This window comes from Rhinoraja longicauda, chromosome 18, assembly GCF_053455715.1.
Source record: "Rhinoraja longicauda isolate Sanriku21f chromosome 18, sRhiLon1.1, whole genome shotgun sequence".
Taxonomy (NCBI): domain Eukaryota; kingdom Metazoa; phylum Chordata; class Chondrichthyes; order Rajiformes; family Arhynchobatidae; genus Rhinoraja; species Rhinoraja longicauda.
Window position 1 is genome coordinate 11212505 of NC_135970.1, and position 24277 is coordinate 11236781.

At 44.1% G+C, this 24277-nt stretch overlaps 1 protein-coding gene across 5 annotated transcripts in view; it reads left to right on the forward strand.

Moving 5' to 3' along the window:
* dgkza (diacylglycerol kinase, zeta a) overlaps nucleotides 1–21026 on the forward strand; it is a 567459-nt gene extending 546433 nt beyond the window's left edge. For all 5 annotated transcript variants that reach the window (XM_078415104.1, XM_078415105.1, XM_078415101.1 and 2 more), the window contains one exon: nucleotides 14160–21026. In XM_078415104.1, the coding sequence (XP_078271230.1) occupies nucleotides 14160–14276 (117 nt within the window). In that variant the 3' untranslated portion in view covers nucleotides 14277–21026. The remainder of the gene's footprint in view (nucleotides 1–14159) is intronic.
* The last annotated feature ends 3251 nt before the right edge of the window (nucleotides 21027–24277 follow it).

Here is a 24277-nt window from a genome sequence, read left to right on the forward strand (position 1 = left end):
AGGCCTGCAACTGTCTCATCACTTGAAATGGGGAAAGTGGGGGAAAATACCAAATTAGAAAGAAGTGGACCCCACTCACAATAGGGACAGGCAGTGACGCGATAATAATACCAGTTAAGGTTTTGTGTGAGTTACATTTATTGATGTAGTCTTTCACTTATTCAATATATTAGTTTGCCTTTGTTACCTGCTCGTTTACAAATTCAAGAAGAAATATATTTTTTAATTGTGTAACGTCCACTGACACGGCAGAGCTGACTACTTCTAAGCTCAGCTGCCCTATCCCAATCTTCTGATCGTTCTACTTTTAGACAATTACTCAGGGGCCATACATAAGTGTGAGCTAGGACTAATCTTCCTCTCCTGTCTGTTCTCTGTCTCTGTTCACCTCTCATCCTGGCTATCTCTCTGTCCTTGTCCATCTCTCTTGTTTTCTGTCTCTGTTCACCTCTCATCCTGGCTATCTCTCTGTCTTTGTCCATCTCTCTTTATCACAAGGCAAGCAGCTCCCATTCAGCCCCCCCCCTCCCCTCCCCCCCACTGCAAACCTTAGAAACTGCATGAGGTGCAAGTCTGATTTTTATTACTCCACAACTCATAGGACCACCAGCAGAGGTTTCCATGGGAAAGGAAAAGCTTTGTGAACTGTCATTCATTGTGCAAAAGGTATTTAGTGCTGTTAACACTGAAGGAACCCAATTGTGAAGGGGTCATAGCAGCGGGGGATGCATTTGGAGTTAGCTGCCCAGTTGATCTTTGTGAAAAATCATACCAAAAACATTGCAGACTATCATCTAGATATAACGAGGCTGTACACAGTATAAATAAAATAGGTTTGAATATATCCTTCCGTTATCAGTATAACGCTGGGGAATGTTAAGGCTGTTTTCTTTGGAAGCCAGGAGTCTTTGTATCGGACAGCTGAATTAATAGACAATAGACAATAGGTGCAGGAGGAGGCCATTCGGCCCTTCGAGCCAGCACCGCCGTTCAATGTGATCATGGCTGATCATTCTCAATCAGTACCCCGTTCTTGCCTTCTCCCCATACCCCCTGACTCCGCTATCCTTAAGAGCTCTATCTAGCTCTATCTTGAATGCATTCAGAGAATTGGCCTCCACTGCCTTCTGAGGCAGAGAATTCCACAGATTCACAACTCTCTGACTGAAAAAGTTTTTCCTCATCTCAGTTCTAAATGGTCTACCACTTATTCTTAAACTGTGGCTCCTTTTTCCGGACTCCCCCAACATTGGGAACATGTTTCCTGCCTCTAACGTGTCCAACCTCTTAATAATCTTATACATTTCGATAAGATCTCCTCTCATCCTTCTAAATTCCAGTGTATACAAGCCTAGTCGCTCCAGTCTTTCAACATATGACAGTCCGCCATTCTGGGAATTAACCTAGTAAACCTACGCTGCACGCCCTCAATAGCGAGAATTAATATAGACGTGAGGGTGTAGACGAGACATGTAGGGAAGACATTGTGCACAGTCAACTGATTTACCCTGCTCGAAGTTGATGGATTTGATTGGATCTAAAATACAGTATCTACATTCACTCAGAAAAGCCCGTCTCAAAGTTGGCGATGGCACTTTATAAAATATGACCACGGCCGTCAGGTGGGGAGGCAAATGTTGTGAGGACCATTCCGAAATTAGATGCGAGCTGTTATTAGGGAAGAAAATTGCCAGATGGAGTTTTTAAAATGAGCAGAGAAAATGGTTTACCATCTGGAATCTGTACTGGTCATGTCATTAATAACCAACCAGGTGGAAACGATTGAGAGAACTAATCCTTCAGTGTCACCTCCTCATAAACACCAATGTTTAAGTGGATTCCACAGGTTAGCATTCCTGGAATCTCTGTTGTCTGTGAAGTGCCTTTTTACCTGTCAGGCAGGGACAAAGTGTCACTGGGTTAAAGATCAAACTAATTTTGATGCATTTTGTTGGGCCTGAACATGTGGTAATCTCTTAACACAGCAAATGGCATCATATTTACTGCAGGCTGTCTCGCAGAATTTCATCCTGTCCTGATGTTTATCCACCCCTCCAATGTGAGGCTTATTTGGTCAGGCCCAGAGGCTGACATTTAATGATGGAGCCAATCTTGTGGCACCCTGATTAGTTCAAGTAACTTTTGTAGGAAAGAACTGCAGATGCTGGTTTAAATTGAAAGTAGACACAAAATGCTGGAGTACCTCAGTGGACAGGCAGCATCTCTGGAGAGAAGGAATGGGTTATGTTGTGTCGAGACCCTTCTTCAGACTTCAGTCATCTATTCAGTCTGAAGAAGGGTCTTGACTCAAAACGTCACCCATTCATTCTCTCCAGAGATGCTGCAGTCGAGCTAAATTACTCCAGCATTTTGTGTCTACCGAGCTGTCAGTCAGTGCTCAGTGGTCAGTTTGTACCTCACTCCATTTTAACCAAAAGGCTTCTCACCTGCAAAGGCCTGACTTATACAAACAAATAGCATTGGATACAATGAAAGTGAATTACATAAATTCTGCAATGAAAGGTAACTTATGCAACGCAAGGCTGAGATGGAAGAGCAATGGTTAAATGGCAACATTACATAAGCATTTTCAAGGGTCTTCAAACGATGGAAAGGACTTTTAGGTTCAACCTCTGTCTTAATAATGTTCTCGGTATATACATATAATGATTCAAACTGCCATTATAAGCTTTTTTTCTGAGTTAGAAACCATTCCATTGTGTGGATCCAGGAACACAGCATCCATATTCCTTTATCTTTCGGAAACCTGTCAAATACTGCTGTGATCCACTGAATCTGCCTAACATTTTGTATTTAACTCTTGCTGCAATGAGATGTATTCTAAACCCAGGGAGAAGGGTAGCACAGTGTCAGAGTTGGTAGAACTGCTGCCTCGCAGCATCAGAGACCCGGGTTCGATCCAGATCTTGGGTGCTCTCTGTGTAGATTTTGCACCTTCTCGCTGTGACTGAATGGGTTTCCCCCGGGCGACCCAGTTTCCTCCTACATCCCAAAGACTTATGGGTGTGGAGGTCAATTAGCTGTGTAAGTTTCCCCTAGTGTGGATGGGAAAGTGAAATAACATGGAACTAGTGTGAGCAATAGATAACAGACAATAGACAATAGGTGCAGGAGTAGGCCATTCGGTCCTTCGAGCCAGCACCGCCATTCAATGTGATCATGGCTGATCATTCTCAGCGGATGATCGATGGTCGGCTTGGACTTGGTGAGCTGGAGGGCCTGTTTCGATTGCTGTATCTCCAAACTAAACTAAGAAGAGCCAAATATCCAGAGACTCTGCAACACATCAGCAGCTGCCAGTTGAAGCAACATAAAAGCCGGTCTGAGAGCAGGGCCATCGCCCATGCCATCTCTGTTGTCTGTGGATACACACTTTGAGGCGATCAGAGAGGACGGACTTTACCCTAGGTGGCAGGCTGAAAAGGAAGTCCGCTCGTTTTATACCTTTTCCAATTTTACTTTACCTTATTTTGTTAGGGAGTCTTTGCCCATGAATTTGTAATATTGTGTTTTGATGATATTTTCCAGTGTCTGGAGGTGCCTGCTGTCGTAGTTTGCGTGTCAGAAACACAGGGGAGGGGATCACTGCTGCAGAGTAGACCATGTATTCATGTCAGATCTGAGGTGTGGATGTTCAAATACCTTTTTCCAGCTTTAGAAATCCATGGATGTTTACACCAAAGGCAGACACAAAATGCTGGAGTAAATCAGCGGGTCAGGCAGCATCTCGGGTGAGAAGGAATGGGTGACATTTCGGGTCGAGATCTGACATTTACACCAAGGTCTCTCTAGTCTTCAGTACTTTCTGGGGTCTTACATAGAAACACAGAAACATAGAAAATAGGTGGAGTCTTACCATGCATTGTGTGCAGCCTGACCTTATTAGTCCTCCCAAAATACACCACCTCATATTTCTCAGGATTAAATTCCATCTGCCATTACTCGACCTCTCTTGCCAAATCATCAATATCATTCAAAAGCCGAAGCCTTTCTCTCAACAGCACCACCCACGTTTGTGTCATCTGCAAAATCATACCTCCTAGATTTGCATCCAGATTGTTCATACATTTAACAAACATCAGAGACCCGCACCAATCCCTGCCGTATACCACCTGTCCAAAATCGTCCCTCAATCATTACTCTGTATCCCCTATCATCAAACCAATTTAAGATCTCACTTCTCAAGAAGAGTTCCTGACCCGAGAGCGTTGTTTGTCCAATCCCTTCATTGATGCGCCTGGCATGCTGAGTTCCTCCAATACCTTGTGTTTTGCTCTAGAATTCAGTATCCACAGTTTCTTGTGTATTCACTGTAAGATCTCATTTGCCCAAACTGCTCTGGATCCCATGGCCTTTACTGTTTGGACCAGTCTTCAGTGTGGGAACGGGTTATAGGCTCCATATAAATCACATCAACCATACTATCCTCATCAACACACTTGGTTAGTTAGCTCTTCAACACATTCAGGTAGGATATCTCCTTAACAAAGTCTTGCTGATAATGCTAGATTTATCCTCACTAATGCACATGTAGATTGATCCTGTCCCTCAGGGTTTTTGCCAGTAATTTGCCTGCCACTGATATGTTGATTGGTTGATGAGCGTAATGCTCATCAAGGGTGATGTTTCGGGTCGAGACCCTTCTTTAGACGTCTGAAGACAATCCAAGACGTCTTGACCCGAAACATCACCCATTCCTTCTCTCCTGAGCTACTGCCTGACCTGCTGAGTTACTCCAGCATTTTGTGAATAAATACCTTTGATTTGTACCAGCATCTGCAGTTATTTTCTTACACACACACACACACACACACACACATACACACCACTTTAGTCTGAAGAAGGGTCTCGACCCCAAACGTCACCCATTCCTTCTCTCCTGAGATGCTGCCTGACCCGCTGAGTTACTCCAGCATTTTGTGACACCACTTTAGTGATCTGTGCTGCACGAATGAGACTTGTCACTGTTCGAAGGGTGCTGCCCAGACAAATATGGCCATCTGCTTGGCATGAACTCCCTATTGCCCCCTTTCAGTTGATGTCATGCATCAGCTATTAGAATCTCTGATATCCACCCCTAAACCAACAAACCACAAAATCTGAAGAAGGGTCTCCACCCCAAAACGTCACCCATTCCTTCTCTCCAGAGATGCTGCCTGTCCCGCTGAGTTACTCCAGCATTTTTGTCAACCACAAAATGAATTGAGTCCAGTCATGACTGTTGTCTTGTGGCTGGAAGCATTGTGGAGATTGGATGCCATTGTCGTGAACATTGTCACAATGATCACACAATCTACACAGGTTACATAGGAAAGGTCCTGCCCCGAAACGTCACCTGTCAATGTTCTTCAGAGATACTGCCTGACCCGCTGAGTTACTCCGGCATTTTGTGTCTTTGTTTTATATAGGTTAGTTTTGTCTAAAAATGCTTTGGGATTCTACTTTAGACTTTAGAGATGCAGCTGGGAAACAGGCCCTTTGGCCCACCTAGTGTGGGCCAACCAGCGATCACCCCATTCACTAGCGCTAGTCTACACACCAGGATAGGATTTACAATTTTACCAAAGCCAATTAACATACAAACCTGCACGTCTTTGGAGTGTGGGAGGAAACCAGAGGACTCGGTGAAAACCCACACAGTCACAGGGAGAAAGTACAAACTCCACACAGACAGCACACGAGGTCAGGATCGAACCTGGGTCTCTGGTGCTGTGAGACAGCAACTCAGCCACTGTGCTGCCCTTAGTTGTGCTGAAGGTCCTCAATGCAACTTCCAGCCTCTGTTGCACTCAGACATTTCTCAAACTTCATATTTGAGTGTTGATTACCATTGGGGTGCCTCTCCTCAGCCCTCTCTCGTGCACGATTCCAAGCCATGTCTGTGAACATACCTTTCACTCTGACTTCTGACTAAGGTAGTGGACTCTGTTGTCTTGCGTTGAATGATGTTGGGGGGGGGGGTGGGGAGGGAGGGGGGCTGTGCATATACATTGGTGCATCACAACACCAGGCTGCTTCGAAAGGCCGCAAAACTTTCAGAGTCATTAATCCTTGCTGTCCCAGCTAATGGAAGAACAGTGGAGTGTTTCACTACACAAGTACATTAAAAACTGCCTTCTATTGCCTCAAGAAGCAATGGGTTTTGGTGGAGAACGAATTCAGTTGCTGGCAAAGCATTAAAATCTGCACCTCTGTGTGAGAAGATCCATTGTAGGCCCAAATTTAGCCTGGCAGGGAAATCGTAAGCATTCACCGCATTATAAGCCTCTCTTGTATGATCGCTATAGCAACCATTGGAAACGGTGAAAAATCGGCATTAAGAAACAGTAGTTTGATAAAAAGCCTGTTGAGAAAAATATGGCTCGAGTGCCAGGCCGCAGTGAAGACTTGACTACCTTCTTTGTGGGTTGAGTATAGTTACTGGTTTGGGGGGGGGGGGGGGTTGGGGCTTAAGCATATAAGCTGTGTAGGTGCTTTTTGTACAATGGTAGTTTCTGCTTCCTTGCACAGATCTCAAAGAGCTCCGGGTGGCATTGTAACTCATCAGCACACACTTTAGTTTCATCACGACCAGCCCTGAACCACGAAACCGCAGGGGAAATAAGTAGGTGGTTGAACAGTTGTTCAGGAAATGGCTTTCATTCAGCGTTCATTCTTAAACATCGTGTGGAGTTTGCCTGCCAATATGAAGAGTTTGGGGAAGTTGGGTTGAGAATCCATTTCATTGTTGCAGCTTGCCAGGGTGGGGCTCGCCTTGTCACGACTGTGAAGCAAGTGATAGGAAAGCAAGAGGCATATTCTGCAGGATTACTCTATGTCATCCGAAAATCATTTGTCTTGAACAGGGACAAATTAGTCTGTGGCTCAATTGACTATGAGTATTCACAGTCAATTGAATACTACGACTCAATTCATCAGTATTTGACAAGGGAAATCTCAGCATCTTGAGGCGAGAGATAAAATGTGTCCATAAAATGCTACGAGCTTCAAAACAGAGGCATTACTGGTACCTGAATAGTTTCACAACTTGCAAAAGTGCATACACACGCGCACACACGGAAAACATTCAATTTAAATAGGACGACAAGTAGTGAGTTTCCCTTGAGCTGTCAATGGAACCTGGGTCCCAAACTTCCCGTTTCATCAAAGTATAAATTGGATGCTTTATTTTTCTGTTGGACCCTTGTAAAGGTTTTCAAGTTACTTGCTTCAATTCTGGAAAGACTGAGATGGTATGTGGATGTTTTCAAAAGGAATTTCAGAACTAAATAATTCAGGAAAGAATTGGAAATTCCCATTATTATTCTTAAAATCTTACACATCTTCTTCTGTAAGGACAGTCACTATGCAGGGTATTCAGATGTGTGCTCTATAGTTTGCCCTTCAATTTAAACTTGCAGCCATGTGGAGAATCAATCACGAAAATTCCCAACTTAGACAACCTCGTTCATTGTGTTCAACATATCAGGGCAACAGAAAGAATTTCTGCTAATTCCTGTGTGCTGCACTAATCATTAGTCCACACTGGCTCTTAAACAGACCTCTTAAAACTGTTTGAGGCTGATATTTTCCCCCCAAGGATCTCTTCAATCACGCTAGTCTTAAATATAAAACTACAAATGGGAGGCGAGCCAAAGAACTGTACTAACATTTCTATGAATGATCGGGTGGGAGAGAGGTTTAATGAACGTAACATAGAAGTCTCTTTTTAAAGCAAAATCTGCCGAAGAACAGGAGAGTTACAAGGAATTTGGAGCTGTTTTTATTTTTATCCTGCCCTCCAGGATAAAAGTGTGACTTGCTCGATTACTCTTAATCTTTTACTGCAGCCACCCTTGCTGAGCCTGTGGGGTGGCAGGAAGTAGTGCAAGGATAATGGAGGGACCCTCCTGCGAGGCGAAGGAGCCTGCTAATGGATGTTGTCCAGCTGGCTGGAGCGGTCAGTAAGGAGAGAGCTGCCAGTTCAGCTCAGAGACGAGGCTCACAATGAAATCGAGTGCACAAGTCCCTCTACCATTGCATCTCCAGCCTTTACATTAAAGAAAACCCAGTAAAGGAAAGCTTCATTGGCGCACAGTTCTGCATTTCCCTTCCTACCTCATAATCTATTTTTACAAGGTCCATATTCACAAAATGCTGGAGTAACTCAGCAGGTCAGGTAGTATCTCAGGGTAGAAGGAATGGGTGACGTTTCGGTTCGAGACCCTTCTTCAGACTGATGTCAGGGGGGCGGGACAAAGGAAGGATATAGGTGGAGACAGGAAGATAGAGGGAGATCTGGGAAGGAGGAGGGGAAGAGAGGGACAGAGGAACTATCTAAAGTTGGAGAAGTCAATGTTCATACCATTGGGCTGCAAGCTGCCCAGGCGAAATATGAAGTGCTGTTCCTCCAATTTCCGGTGGGCCTCACTATGGCACTGGAGGAGGCCCATGACAGAAAGGTCAGACTGGGAATGGGAGGGGGAGTTGAAGTGCTCGGCCACCGGGAGATCAGTTTGGCCAACTTTAGAAGGATGAGGGGGGATCTTATTGAAACATATAAGATAATTAGGGGATTGGACACATTAGAGGCAGATAACATGTTCCCAATGTTGGGGGAGTCCAGAACAAGGGGCCACAGTTTGAGAATAAGGGGTAGGCCATTTAGAACGGAGATGAGAAAGAACTTTTTCAGTCAGAGGGTGGTGAAGGTGTGGAATTCTCTGCCTCAGAAGGCAGTGGAGGCCAGTTCGTTGGATGCTTTCAAGAGAGAGCTGGATAGAGCTCTTAAGGATAGCGGAGTGAGGGGGTATGGGGAGAAGGCAGGAATGGGGTACTGATTGATAGTGATCAGCCATGATCGCATTGAATGGCGGTGCTGGCTCGAAGGGCTGAATGGCCTACTCCTGCAAAAAAAAACAAAAAAAAAAAAACGCGGACCGAGCGCAGGTGTTGAGCGAAGCGATCGCCGAGCCCGCGCTTGGTTTCACCGATGTAAATAAGTTGACATCTAGAGCAACGGATGCAATAGATGAGGTTGGAGGAGGTGTAGGTGAACCTCTGTCTCACCTGGAAAGAGATAGTTCCTCTGTCCCTCTCGTCCCCTCCTCCTTCCCAGATCTCCCTCTATCTCTTTCCAGGTGAATTATTGGGTATGTGAGAGAGAAAGGGCTTCAGGAAGTAAATGGGGCAAAGATAGACACAATGTGATGGGGTAACTCAGCAGGTCAGGCAGCATCACTGGAGAACATGCACAGGCGATGTTTCTGGTCGGATTCCTTCTTCAGTAAATGCGGCAATGGATTGATGGGATTACTGGAGCCCGCATGGACTTAATGGGCCAAATGGCCTCCTTCGATGTTGTAAGGAGAACATATAAACAACACTTAAAATCCAAATGTGTAGGAAGGAACTGCAGATGCTGGTTTTAACCGAAGATAGACACAAAAAGCTGCAGTAACTCAGCAGGTCAGACAGCATCTCTGGAGAAAAGGAATAGGTGATGTTTCGGGTCGAGACCTTTCTTCGGACTTAAAATCCAAATCCTTGGTTATTTGGCCCAATATCAGCACCATCATCAGTGCAGCACCAGTTTTTCCTTTCAAAGCCTCTTTGGCTTCATGGGACATATCCCAACATTAGTTAATAAATGCGGTTCAGTACTGAACGCTCATTGAAAATTAAGGTGCCTTGACTAACAGAGTCCCCACTCTGTTGTTGTTTTTGCAATATTTTTCTAATTTATAGTTGGAAAGTTAGTCTAGATTGGCTGTGCAAAGAGAAGTCCTGTTTTATATCTCGCTTGAATTTCTCCCCCATTAACCTCGGTGAAACATCAGTGATAAAGTTAGATGATGGCCAGTGAGATGCAATTTACTGGTGACCATAATGCAATGTTACTCAGTGCCCAGTTTGACCATCCTGGCATTCAAGTAGAGAGCTAACTCTGTGACACAGGGAGCAGAACACGTTTCAATCCACACCCTGTCATATTGGCATCAGTTCCAATGGTGTTGCTGGTTTCTCTCTTGTGTTACCGGTTCAACTGATCCATAGACACCAGGGACGAGTGTTGTCATTGCTGCCCCTCTCCCAACTCCTTTCTCCACAAACCTCAACGACAAAACTTTTCTGAAATCCGTGACCTCCTGCTTTAGCAACAGTTTCCTCCCACAACCATAAGGCCATTGAACGCTACAAATACCAACTAAACACTTTGAACTACAAACTATCTTGGTTGCATTAGGGGCTTAAGGCTTTTGTTTTGTTTTACAGTAATGTTTTTTTTATTTAATGAACTTTTTTTTTGTTTTATTCTGTTATCTTTTGAGTACTGAGTTTTCAGACCTGTTGTGCTGCTGCAAATACGGATTGTATTGTTCTGTTTAGCTACATATGATGAGTAAACACTCTTGTCTATAGTATTCTGCCTCTATCCGGCACCTCCCGTACTGAACCAACATCAGCAGCAGTTTTGGCAGTGCTTTGTTTGCACTGACCTTGCTAAAATTATTCTTAAAAACAGATAATGAAGCTGCTTTTGATTCATAATGGACAGTAACAGACTTTTAAAGATACAGAGTAACCTTGCAAAGCACGTACAAAGAGGAAAGGTCAGGAAGGGATTTTTTTTAAATCCGTCTAAGAGACCTGATAGTGCAAATGGCGGACTGGGCCTTTGACCTGTTTTCAAGGCAATCATAGGAATTTCTGTGCAGCCATCCCCCTGCACAATCATGCCGGATGTAACTTCTTCTGACAAGAAGCAACTCCACTCTTTGCTGCATGCCATTGTTATTCTTGAGAGTGAGGTGCAAGGAGTTGTTAGTCCAGGCATTCAGTAAGTGCAAATAGCTGACTGTGCTGGATGCAAGCATGAGAGCACTGCTGGAATCCATTGTCACACCCAGAGCAAAAAAAGACAGGTGTTTATTTTGCACCTTTAGGACGCCCCAAAGTCATTCCAGCTAATAAATAGCTTTTGAAGTGCAATGCAATGTAGAAAACACGTCACCAATTTCGCACTGAAGCTCTCCAAAACAGCAATGCAGTAATCACCAGCTATTGTGTTATAGAAACATAGAAAATAGCTGCAGGAGTAGGCCATTCGGCCCTTCGAGCCAGCACCTCCATTCAATATGATCATGGCTGATCATCCAAAATCAGTACCCCTTAGCTCTAAGAGCTAAATCTCTAACTCCCTCTTGAAAAAATCCAGTGAATTGGCCTCCACTGCCTTCTGTGGCAGATAATTCCACAGATTGACAACTCTAGGTGAAAACTTTTTTCCTCATCTCAATCCTAAATTGCCTACCCCTTATTTTTAAACTGTGAACCCTGGTTCTGGACTCCCCCAACATCAGGAACACTTTTCCTGCAATTACCCTGTCCAATCCTCTAAGAATTTTATATGTTTCTGTAAGATCCCCTCTCATCCTTCCAAATTCCAGCGAATACAAACCCCAGTCGACCCATTCTTTCATCGTACGTCAGTCCTGCAACCCGGGGAATTAACCTGGTGAACCTATTGCCCCCAATAGCAATTCCTCAAATTAGGAGACCAAAATTGCACACAATACTCCAGGTGCGCCTCACCAGGACCCTGTACAACTGCAGTAGGACCTCCTTGCTCCTAAACTCAATTCCTCTCGCAATGAAGGCCAACATGCCATAAGCTTTCTTCACTGCCTGCTGTACCTGCATGCTTATTTTCAGTGACTGATGTACAAGCACACCCAGGTCTCGTTGCACCTCCCCTTCTCCAAATCTGACACCATTCAGATAATAATCTGCCTTCCCGATCTTGCCACCAAAGTGGATAACCATTATACTGCTTCTGCCATGCTTCTGCCCACCCACCCAACCTACCCAAGCCACCCTGAAGCATAGCATCCTCCTCGCAGCTCACACTGCCACCCAGCTTTGTGTCATCTGCATACTTAGAGATGTTTCATTAATTCCCTCATCTAAATCGTTAATATATATTGTAAATAACTGGGGTCCCAACACTGAACCTTGCAGCACCCACTAGTCACTGCCTGCCATTCTGAAAAGGACCCGTTAATTCCTACTCTTTGCTTCCTGTCTGCCAACCAGCTCTCTATCCATGTCAATACCCTACCCCCAATACCATGTGCTCTAATTTTGCACACTAATCTCTTATGTGGGACCTTGTCAAAGGCTTTTTGAAAGTCCAGATACACCACATCCACTGGCTCTCCCTTATCCATTCTACTTGTTACATCCTCAAAATTCCAAAAGATTAGTCCTTTCATACATTCTCTTTCCCATTAGCTGCACGGATGTGCTTCCACGTTGTTGATTCCACTCCCCCCCCCCCCACTTTGTAGTTTAAACTCACCCTTGTAGAAGAGTGGAAACCAACTTGATTGAAATGTGCAATATCCTGAGGGATCACAAAATGCTGGAGTCACTCAGCAGGTCAGGCAGCATCGTTCCGGGTCGAGACCCTGAAGAATGGCCGAAATGCCATTCCTTCTCACCTAGATGTTGCCTGACCTGCTGAGTTACTCCAGCATTTTGTGATACCTTCGATTTGTACCAGCATCTGCAGCTATTTTCCTACACAACCTCCTGAGGGAGTTTCAACAGGATGCCTGTGGAGGGAATGGTGTTTCTTTTGGGGGGAATGGAGAAGCAGGAGTCACAGTCACAAACAGAATGTCCTTCATTTAAGAGTTGAGGCTGGGGGGTTTTTTCTCTCATTGGTCCATGAGTCTCTAGAACTCTTTTCCAAAGGACAGTGCAAAGCAGAGTCATTGAATATTTTTAATACCGAGGTAGATAGGTATTTGGTGAAAGATTACCAAGGTAAACAGGAATGCATAGTCGAGTTTACAATCATATCAGCCATAAATGCTTTTGATGGCTTATTTTGATGGTTTGACAGCCCAAACACTGGCGATAATCCCCTCCTTTTTCTCAAAAGTGCATCATAATTTTATATTCATCTGAGTACACAGAGAGAGTTCCATGTGAAGGACATAGTACCGCGGTGCAGCATCAGCTTAGATTTTAATTTTCAAGTCTATGGAGTGGGGTTGGGCCAGTGACCTGCTAAGTCAGAGGTGAGGCAGTACCTCCTGAGCTGTGACAAACACCATTAAGGGAAAGAGTCTCATTCATGATATCACCAAATTAGAACATGAAACGTTGACTAGCAGCACAAGAGCAGGCCCTTTAGTCCACAATGCTGAACATTAGGTCAAATTAAACTAAAGGGCACAAAGTGCTGGAGTAATTCAGCAGGTCTGGAGAAGACATATCCACATTCTCCAGAGATGCTGCCTGATCTGTTGAGTTACTCCAGCACTTTTGTGTCCTATTGTGTGTTTACCAGCGACTGCAGTTCCTTGTTTCTACCTCAAGTTAAACTAAACTCTTCTGCCTTCATATGATCCATAATTCTCCATACCCTGTACATCCATCTGCTTATCAAAAAGCCTCTTAAATGCCACTATTGTAGCTGCCTTCTTCCCTGGCAGCGCCTTCCAAGCACCCACCACATTCTATGTGGAAAAACAAAACGTGCCCTGCACATCTGTACACTCTTTCCCACTCACCTTAAGGCTGTAACCTCTAGTCTTTGATATTTCCACCCTGACAAAAAGCTTCTGACTGTCTACCCTATTGATGCCTCTCATAGGTTTGCCCTCGTTGTCAGGAGTTGGGAAGGCCGAAGTAAGACATCTTCAAGTCAAGTCAAGTTTATGTTTATTTGTCACATACACATACACGATGTGCGGATTGTGCACAAAAAAGAATTACAGTTACAGCATATAAATAAAGTTAATAAAGTTACTATAGTGTAGACAAAATTTAGTCTCTGGAGTTATAAAAGTTGACAGTCCTGATGGCCTGTGGGAAGAAACTCCGTCTCATCCTCTCCGTTTTCACTGCGTGACAGCGGAGGCGTTTGCCTGACCGTAGCATCTGGAACAGTCCGTTACTGGGGTAGCAGGGGCCTCTCATAATCTTACTTGCTCTGGATCTTCCTTGAGAAGCTCCTTTTCCGATCTGTGTTGAACTGCGAGGCTTGTTTCAGTGGGTTGGTTAGCCTGGTCTCGGCAGGGCAGCAGAGTGTGGTGCTGTAGGTGGGTGTTTCGGAGCTGACTTGCTGCCTCGTTTTGTTTTCGCAGGGGGACACGCCAAAAAACAAAGCTGAGAAAGCCCTGGACCTGGAGCTGGCAGCGTACCTGGAGAACCGGCAGCACTACCAGATGATTCAGCGCGAGGATCAGGAGACGGCTGTGTAATCCTCCTGGGAGCAGATGATGGGGAATCCCTCCCCATCTCCCACCGTCTATCTCCTCCCACCACCTTACCCCACCTCATCCCGTGCCATCCCAGACCATGCATGCCTGCTGCCGTTTATGACAACATGGGCTGTTGGCAAACTTGAATCTCAGACGTGTCTGTGAATGTCTGTGTTTATTTTTACCTGACTCCCTTTCCTTCCCCTCCACTCATACCAAAACTGGAGCATCGGAAGTCAAAACTAGAAAGATGGCATGGTTGCAATTACTACCAGCGAGCAGCGGTTCAGTGTTGGTGGCATTCCGACAAGCTGTATCTCACCGATGCAATGAGTGGATAAGGTCAACGGTTTTAATGAAGTTGGAGAGCCTTGGTCATCCATCAGCATTCACGTTAACTTTGTTTAAATTGCACGTTACACATTGATACCCAATAGCCCATGCAGCTTTCTGTTCTTGGGACATGCCCTCTGCAGTTGTCATTGCTGGAATGGTAGCAGAGGTAACATATCGGGCTGCAAAGTGAATGCTCACTGTTCCGTGGGCAAAAGGGCACTTGTATCATAGTGCAGGCGTAAAAGATTTACATGGAATCTGATTGCACAGTGGCCGCATTTTGTGAAAGGAGAACTATGTGGAAAAGTGTTCCGTTTTGTGCACATTGGAACGTCTCGTCGAGATGCTGTGTAACGTTAACTCAAGCAAAGTCTCCTGCAAACTCGCTGCAGCCTGGAAGACCTTCCCTTCAGGGGTTCTGTCATGTTTACGGTGGGTTTGGCATTTGAGCGACGTTGCATCCAATGTCCGCTCATGGTGACTGGGCTGCAAGGTGGAGGACAGGAGGACGTGCCCTTCATCCCCAATGCTGGAGAGCACAGAGAGTCAGATGTAAAGAATGGCTGCTTTTTTTCCTCAGCATCCAGGCTGTAACTAGCAAGTTGATGTACTGCTGAGGGGTGGAGACAGACATTTCATAAGCACCCTTAAACACAATTGATTTTATTTGTTTTAAGTGAAACACTGTTCTTTTTGTTTACTTTTACAAAAGCATTTTAGGAAAAAAGGATTCAAAGGTGTTGAACAACAATTTCGGAGAGGTATTTAGCAACCCGCAGTCACAATGCATGGAGCCCCTGAGTGGATGTAATAAGGAAATAGTTGTGTCCCATCCAATGTACAAAAATCCAAGGCTATTTCAGGTTGGCACCAAGGTCTTTACTGAGACTTTGCTCAGAGGAAGGTTCAGTTTCTTTGAAAGAAATGTTCTCAGCTACTGTTGCTCTCTCAGTCGGCTGAAGGTGATGGCCCCTTCCTGCCAGCCCACACTGACCGGGCTGGTCCCAGGTTGCAGTGGCAGTCCGTGCCGTCAGTTATTCAGCTGGGCTAAGTGAGCGCTTCAGAGCCACAGAGGAAAGAACTGATCAAAAACAGCCAAGCTGGGCATCCACAGCACCAACTGCTGCTGAATTGAGACGTGCAATCATTCTTTGGCTTCTCGAAGGGAACGCAGACTTCAAACAAACAAACAGAAAGCTTCATTGCAGATGGACACAAAAAGGTGGAGTAACTCAGTGGGACAGGCAGCATCTCTGGAGAGAAGGAATGGATGATGCTTTGGGTCGAGACCCTTCTTCAGACTGGTTAAGGATAAGGGAAACAAGAGATATAGATGATGATGTGGAGAGATAAAGAACAATGAATGAAAGATATGGAAAAAAAAGTAACGATGATAAAAGAAACGGGCCAGTCTGAAGAAGGGTCTCGACCCGAAACGTCACCCGCTCCTCTCCAGAGATGCTGCCTGTCCCGCTGAGTTACTCCAGCTTTTTGTGTCTACGGTTTAAACCAGCATCTGCAGTTCCTTCTTACATATTTCATTGCAGATCCCCTAGTGTCTGGACCAAACTGTGTACATCAGGGCAATCTTTCACATGGCTTTTGTCATTCTGTGATCTCATCCTGCAGCACCTTACCAATGAATCTTCAAATGAGGTCGTTTGGGATGTTGTTGCAAATAATATTTTTGGTAATCTTTTAGAATCTTGATTGGAATATATCCTTTTAAAAAAAAAATATATATATAGTTGCGCTTCTGGATTTGGACCTTTCAGAAAGAGACCTGTGTCAAAGCAGTTAGATGCAATCACGGTCAAAATAAAAACATTCACATTTACATCATGCCCCACCCACACTGTCTTAGGTTTCCTCAAAGGGCTTTACAAGTATTTTTTAAAGTGTAGCTACTGTTGGACTACAGGTGAAGGTGAAGGAGAACTTTGCAGAAATACCAGTATGGCGATGACCAGATATTTTGTTTTGGTGTTGAATGAATGATAAACATTGGCCAGGAACCAAGGATAACCGTGCAGGTAGGGTCTCTTGGGAGAAGGCGATGGGTGGGTCATGCAGCTTTCGTCTTGTTGAAAATCGGGCACATCAGGCAATGAAGCACCCCTGCAGAGCTGTGCTGCACTAGGAAGGGTTACTTCACTGGATCGCCAGTGTAGACATTTGTGGTCATATCTCCAGAGTGGGATTGGAACCCATATCTTCTCGCGTACGGTCATGAGCACGACCAACTGAGCCGCAGCTGCCACTCGGTTTTATTCAAGATCCTTTTGATAATTGGCATTCCACTTTGAGGAAACATGGACTTCCCTCCTGTCCGGCCCTGCCCTGCCCTGCCCACCTTCCTTGTGCTTCCACTGAATAGCAACGCCATCAATGGTGAAAGAACGAAGCGAGGATGTTGAAGAGATCTGAATATTACACAGATTTAATGGAGCACCTTTAACCCTTTGTTTAACCATGTGGTTGCTTTTAGATGCTGCGGGCTCACCCATGAAGCCTGACAGTCTCAGTTTCAAAAAGGTCTCTTTAGCTCAGCGCGGTGGAGCAGTGTCTGTTTATATGTCACCATGCTCAATCTCGCACTCTGGTACTGTATGCTGGCCCTGTATTTATTATATATCAAGCAAGGCCTTAAACCAACAGAAATAGATTTTCCTTACAAAACACCCAATTAGCTAAATGGGTAATTGGTTCTGAAGTTTCTGCTGATTGCTTTAGATTAATATATATTGTATGATTTAACTTCAACGGAACACCAACTTGGGACAGATAACATTTTCATTGCATTGCATTATTATAGAGAAGAAGCAAGGACGGTTTTAACTTTTACTTCAGTGGAATGGAAAAACGTGAAGGTTATTTCACAGGCAAGATTATTTCACATTTCTGAAGTGGCCAGTTTTATTCCACCACCACAAGTTGAAGTTACAGTCAGTGTTTTTTTGCTTATTATTGGAGCGGATTTTAAACATGAGAGGTTTACAGGCTCTGACCTTACCTGGAGTAGTAACACTGTGCCAGGAGGAAGGAGGAAATCGAACCCTTGAAGCTGACACCCAGGACCTCCTGTTGCCACAGGAAGAAGGTGGGATTCTACCTGAGCAGAATGGAGACAGGCGGCTCCATTCCCTGCTGTCGACTGTGTAAATATGTTCTTTGAACAAAACATTTCTGTCTGGTTGTAAATTTTCCAGGATAGTACAATTATTGTAATATTCTAGTGAGGTTATAGTATCTGATGGTTTGCTGTCTGTGACTATTTTTGTGTATAAATACTTAACTACAGACCCTTTTTGTAGATTGCTATAACTTCAGATATTGGCAGTTTTTATATTTGCATTTTGTGTGCGTGTTCATTTTAGAAACAAATGCCTTGATTTGCCTGTTGTCGAGTGAGTTGGATACAGCTGCCTTGTTCCTACTTGAAACTGTGAACCAAGTCCCAGGGTGTTCCTCACTGAAGTAGTGTGAGCCCTTGAGTCAGCATGTCATTCCTCGCATGTCTACAGGGTCAGGTGATATAAGAGGATGGGATTGCCTTCCAAGAACATAGAACATAGCACAATGCAGCAGAGGAACACAATTAGTGCTGTAAATGATGCCAAATTAATGAATCTCCTCTGCCTGTACATTTCATATCCCTTCATTCCCTGTTTATCCACATGCCACCTCTTAACCGCCACTATTGTAACTGCTTCCACCAGCTCCTCTGGCAACACATACCAGACACCCACCACTCTCTGTGTAAAAGACTTGCCCTGCACATCTCCTCAAAACCTTCCCCCACTAACCTTAAACCTGTGCCCGCTAGTCTTTGAAATTTCCACCTTGGGAAAAATATTCTGTTTATCCTATCTACGCCTCTCGTAATTTTTGAAACTTTTATCCGTTATATAGTCCGTCTCTCACTCTCTGATGCTCTAGAGAAACCAATCCATGTTTGTCCGACCTCTCCTTATAGTTATTACCCTCTATCCAGGCAGCTTCTTGGTAAACTCTTCTGCACCCTCTCCAAAGTCTCCGCATCCTTCCTTTAATGGGGTAACCAGAACTGCGTGCAATACTCGAAGTGCAACCTAACCAGAGTTTTATAAAGCTGCAACATGATTTCTTGACTCTTGTACTCAATGCCCCGATCACTGAAGGCGATCATGCATACATACACCTTCTTTATCACTCTTATCTACTTGTTTTGAACTTTCAGGGATCTGAGAACTTGCAGTCCAAGATCCCTCTATATATCAACGATGTAATGAGTCCTGCCATTACATGTAAAATTAATGGCAGAACTATGTTTGACCTTTCAACGTGCAAGACTTCACATTTGCATTTAAGATCAAGACTCTTTGTTTTCCAAAGTCCCTCAAGCCAAAATGTAGAAACAAAGAACTGAAGATGGTGGTTTATACCAACGATAAACACAAGTGTTGAAGCCAACAATGTGCCTCTCAGAGCACCTCCCTGCCTGAGGTTATTTGTTGCCAACCTTAATTGGTCCTGGTCCTTTTCCCGCCCTCCAGCTCTTCATTCCCCACCCCCTACATTCAGTCTGAGCAAGGGTCCCCACCCGAAATGTCACCCATCTCTTTTCCTCCAGAGATACTGCCTGGCCCGCTGAGTTACTCCAGCACTTTGTGTCTATCCCTCGAGCTAAAATTGGGTTAGGGGTGTGAAACGGGTGGAGTTTAGCTTATTTACTGCAGTGACATTGAATAAGTCCTCCCATTTGAACAATAACCTGCTAATCACGCTGCATGATAACCACGTCCATTAAATTCCTTGGTTTCCTGTTCTAATGGAGACAGTAACCCATTATAAAATGAGAGCATGTGATGGAGAATTTAGACACGTAATTGTCAGACATATTGTCCAATACCATTTCCAGGATATTGCTTGTGAGAAAACATGTTTGAATGAGCTGTCGTCTGTATAAGGTACCTAACCTGCAGTTAGTGCATGCAATTACATTTTTAATACATTTTGATCTCTTTTAAATAATGTCTTTGTTTCTCAAAATCACATTTGCTGCCTTTTTCTCCAATATCTAAGTCCATATATCCCCACCCATCAGTCCCGCCAATAAGTCTGTTGCCTCACCGGTTCACAGCCAAGCTGATTTTCCTTCTGTGTAAAGTTTCCCATCTCATCAGATGCATAGCGACAGGAGCAAAAGACATATTCATTTCCAGCATCATGCGAGGGAATAAGAAGGATAATGTGCGCCGTTTGGGGCTAGATATTTTACAGGGGATTGGTAGAATTTTAATCCAGTACTGCCCTTCATTCTAAAATGGTTCCTAATTTCCTCACTACTAGAAATGACAGAATGTGGAAATCCCAGCGCAAGAGAAGATAACAATTGAGAAGGTGTTAAAAGCGCATCAGGTGTGGGGCATTCATTCTGCATTTAATAATAGTAAAAACAACATAAGAGAGTGTTGATACTGGGGGTTCCTTCACCCCACCTCAACAATCCCACTTTGATGAACGAAAAGTTTGCATCACTGATTAACTGATCTAGGTAGGCCCTCATGTAGATCAGTTGAGATCATGGTAATATTGCTGGCAAAAGTGGATGGACCTATAGATTTATTACAATATGGATTGATTGTAATGGAAAAGACCCAAAACATTAACCATCATAATTTAATCTCAAGGGCTCCTGGACCATTCAACCATTCATAATGACGTGTGAGCCAGTCCTAACAACTCAGTCTGGTATTGAGTGATGGACAGCAGATCACAAGCCTTAGTTTCTGTGCAGTTTGTTCCCCTTGAATGTTTATGAATCTACACATCTACCCAGTTTTGTCAATGCCAGCAATGTTACCAGCTTTTCCTTTGTTCCGGTCAGTTTATAAGTAGTGCTTTGGCAGGGCTAGGGTGGGTGGAACATTGGCAAAGCTTCCGACTCTTTCTTTCGCTAATGGCCCAACTGATGGATATCTCTTGGGGATTTAAGATGCTCTTGGCCATGTTTCATGACCCATTGACATTTCTTTTGTGGGAACGTGCATTTCTTTTCACTTTTCCAAGGTACAAGATTGAATGGATAAAGCTTCGTGTAATCTTTGAGCCACATCTCTTCATTACCCTTCGCTGATACCTGTCAACCACAGGAACAAGTAAATGGACCAAAATACATTAGAGACCTCCCTTTTATAGATGGTGTGAATTATATCGGAATGAAATCCTCGGACAGGGGATGGGTAGGATATCACTATAGCTGGCACTAATAGCTGAATGTACATAAAGCCTGGAATGGCGGTATCATTGCTGACTTAGTGAGCAACAAACTGGGACTGGTATAAATGTCCTTTTACGGGGTTGCATATAAATGGATTTGATTGTATTGACATCAGACTGGACCAATAAAAAGAAGCAAAAAGGAAAAACAATGAGCCAATCGTTCATTAATTAATAACTTTTTGGTTCATTTGGTTATCCATTTTTCTGCTGTGATTCTGAGTGCTTTCTCTTGTGGTGATTTTGCTGTAGATTCTCCTGGTATCTCTTTCCAAATTCAGTCTTTTCCTTGGTATGAAAATCCTGCAAATGAAGTATAATCAAACGCGGGTCACTTTCAACCTTGTTTAAACACCTAGAAGCACAATACTGTGCATGTTGGTAATAAAAATACTGGAAACATTCAGCAAGTCAGGCAGCAACTGGAGAGAGAAACAGTTATTGCTTAAGGCCATTCATGCTTTTTCTTGAAACATAAACCAGCAGTGGAGTTGCGGCCTTGCAGTGCCAAATACCCGGGTGTGATCCTGACTACGGATCCTGTCTGTAAGGAGTTCTCCCTGGGACCTTGTGGGTTTACTCCGGGTGCTCTGCTTTCCTCCCACACTCCAAAGACATACATGTTTGTAGGTTAATTGGCTTTGGTAAAATTGTCCCTAGTGTGTAGGACAGTATTAGTGTAAGGGATCGCTGGTTGGCTTGGACATAGTGGGCCTGTTTCCATGCTGTATCTCTAAAACTAAAATACGAAAACCACTAAACAAGTAACAGACACAAATAGAAATCCTATCAAAGAAGATCAGAGCCTCTTCAAAGTGGGCATTGCTGGAGGAGTAGGGGTGAAATAGGAGTTTGCCATTTTCCAAGGTACAAAATGGAATGGATAAAACGATTCAAAAGCAAAGTGCTGCAGATGCTGGAAATCTGGAAAACAAAACATGCAGGAAACACTTAACAGTTTGAGCAGCATCTGTGGGGAGAGAAACAGAGTTAACATTTCAGATGGATGGCCTTTCATCACAACTGTTAAGCATCCGGAGTGGCACGAATATATCAAAATTATTTTGAGGGGGAGAGAGAATTTCTCCCAGTCAGTTGGTGTGACTAGCAGAGATCTGTGGAACCTACAACACCACAGTAGCCATTCGGTTAATTGGGTCTATCTCAGCATGAGTTTTCCTCACTTTTTTTATATCTAACCCTACCACATATCTTCTATTCCTATCTTCCCTGTGGGCTCCAGGAACCTCTTCAAATTAACTTGGAAAACACGCAAACACAATCTTTTCACTGTACCTCAGTACACGTGACTATAATAAACTAAACTAGGAATATTTAACTTCGCACAATTTGGGTAAATAAATTTATCCTCCATTCCCCCATTCCTCCATTTATTGGTAACACAAAGAAAAAAGGTTTCCATCCCAAGTCAAGGTTGGTGATGGGGCAGATCTTGAAGAAACTCTTCGGATATTTTTGTACTAGATGAGTATCAGATGACCTGTTTGAAAATAAGGTGTCACATATGAAAGCGGGCTTTTCTGGTCATTGTGCGTCTAATAGGCTTGTGGTTCTTCTAAATCCTTTCCTCAAAGGCCAGCGAGATAGTGTCTTTGGATACTTTAAAAGAAGAGCTAGATTGATACCTGATCAGTGCAGGAGATGGGGGGTGGGTGAAGGGTTTTACTGGAGATGGCAGAAATCCAAACAAGTTCATGGTCAAGTATGACGATAATCTAATTGACATCCTTTACGTCGCCCAAAATCCTCCATTAACTTGGGATCATGCTTCACACAAAGGGAGGTGCTTGTAGTCAGAGACACAAGAGACTAATGCTTCCTTCTGTTGAAAGCCAGCATATTGCAGTCAGAGTTCCCCTTGGACTCACTTGGGTCAGTCAGTTTCATTAATGACCAACCATTTTTTAAATAAGATTTTTTTAAATTCATTCAAGCGATCTAGGCTTCATAGGCTGAGCCAACATTAAATTACCCATCCCGAGTTGCTCTTGGGAAGGTGGGGGTGAGCTGCCTTCTTGAACTGCTGCAGTCTTTGAGGTGTGGGTATATCACCCAATGCTGTAAGGGATAGACAGTGGAGCAACTGTCCAAATCAGGATGGTGGATCTCCAGGTGGTGGTGCTCCCATGCTTTTCCTGCCTTTGTCCTTCTAGCTGGTTGAAGACATGGGTTTGGAAGGTGCTATCCAAGAGGTCTAGGTGAGTTGCTGCAGTGCGTTGCGTAGATGGTACAAGCTATTGCTACACTCCTGCTCCTAGGAGTGGGCATATCGCACATTGAACACATGGGATCAGTCCTGTTCCCTGTTCTCAGATATCATAGTCCATGCCTGCACGATATGATTCACAGTGGTCATCTCCAACGAGAGTTGTTAAAAACTCAGCTTAAAGTTCCATCGTTCTATGGGTGATCAGTGAACATAAATTTAATTGAGCCACCTACACAAATATTTCACTTAACGTTGATTGACCACCTAACTACACAAAGGCATTTCACCACCTACACAGTATGTCAGTACCCTGACAGAGTACTCTCCACTAGCCTGGATGATTGGAACAGCAACACTCAAGCAGGAGAGTACCAAGCAGAACAAAACAGCATTCTGGATTGGCTTCCCATCAGGCAAAGAAAAATAGCCATGCGACGTAAAGTTGGGAGAAAAGTCTTCGACTGCAGAGGATGACGATACGAGAGACTGCAAGATGCCGGAATACGGGTCAAAAAACAAACCGCTGGAAGAACTTAGACACAAAATGCTGGAGAAACCCAGCAGAACAGGCAGCATCTCTGGTTAGAAGGAATGGGTGACGTTTCAGGGTCACCACTGAAGAAGGGTCTCGACCCGAAACATCATCCATTCCTTCAATCCAGAGATGCTGCCTGTCCCGCTGAGTTACTCCAGCATTTTGTGCCTATCTTCGGTGTAAACCAGCATCTGCAGTTCCTTCCTACACTGCTGGAAGAACTTTGTGAGCCAAGCGGTGTCTGTCTGTCGGGGCAGAGGAACAAGACAAGAGGAAAATCTCATGGCAGAAAAGTGGCAAATGGATTTTGGTCAGAGAAGTGTGGGGTACTGCATTTGGGGAGGTATCTCAATGCAAGGAAATGTGCACTAAATGGGACTTTGATGTGGAGGAATAAAAAAACATTGGAGGATATCTCCACAGATCCTTAAAGGTGAGGGCAATTGTGGTTAAAATGTATAGCTAAATGCTAGGGGCTGAACGAGTGGAGGATATTTATTGTGTCACAGACCGTGTGAGTAAAATTGCCCCACGTAGTGACAGCAGTGCATTCTCTGGCTGTGTCAGACTGAACAATTTCTCAGTCTCTCCTCCTTCCCCAATGTTGTTATATGCGTCATAATGTCGACAACAAGTAAA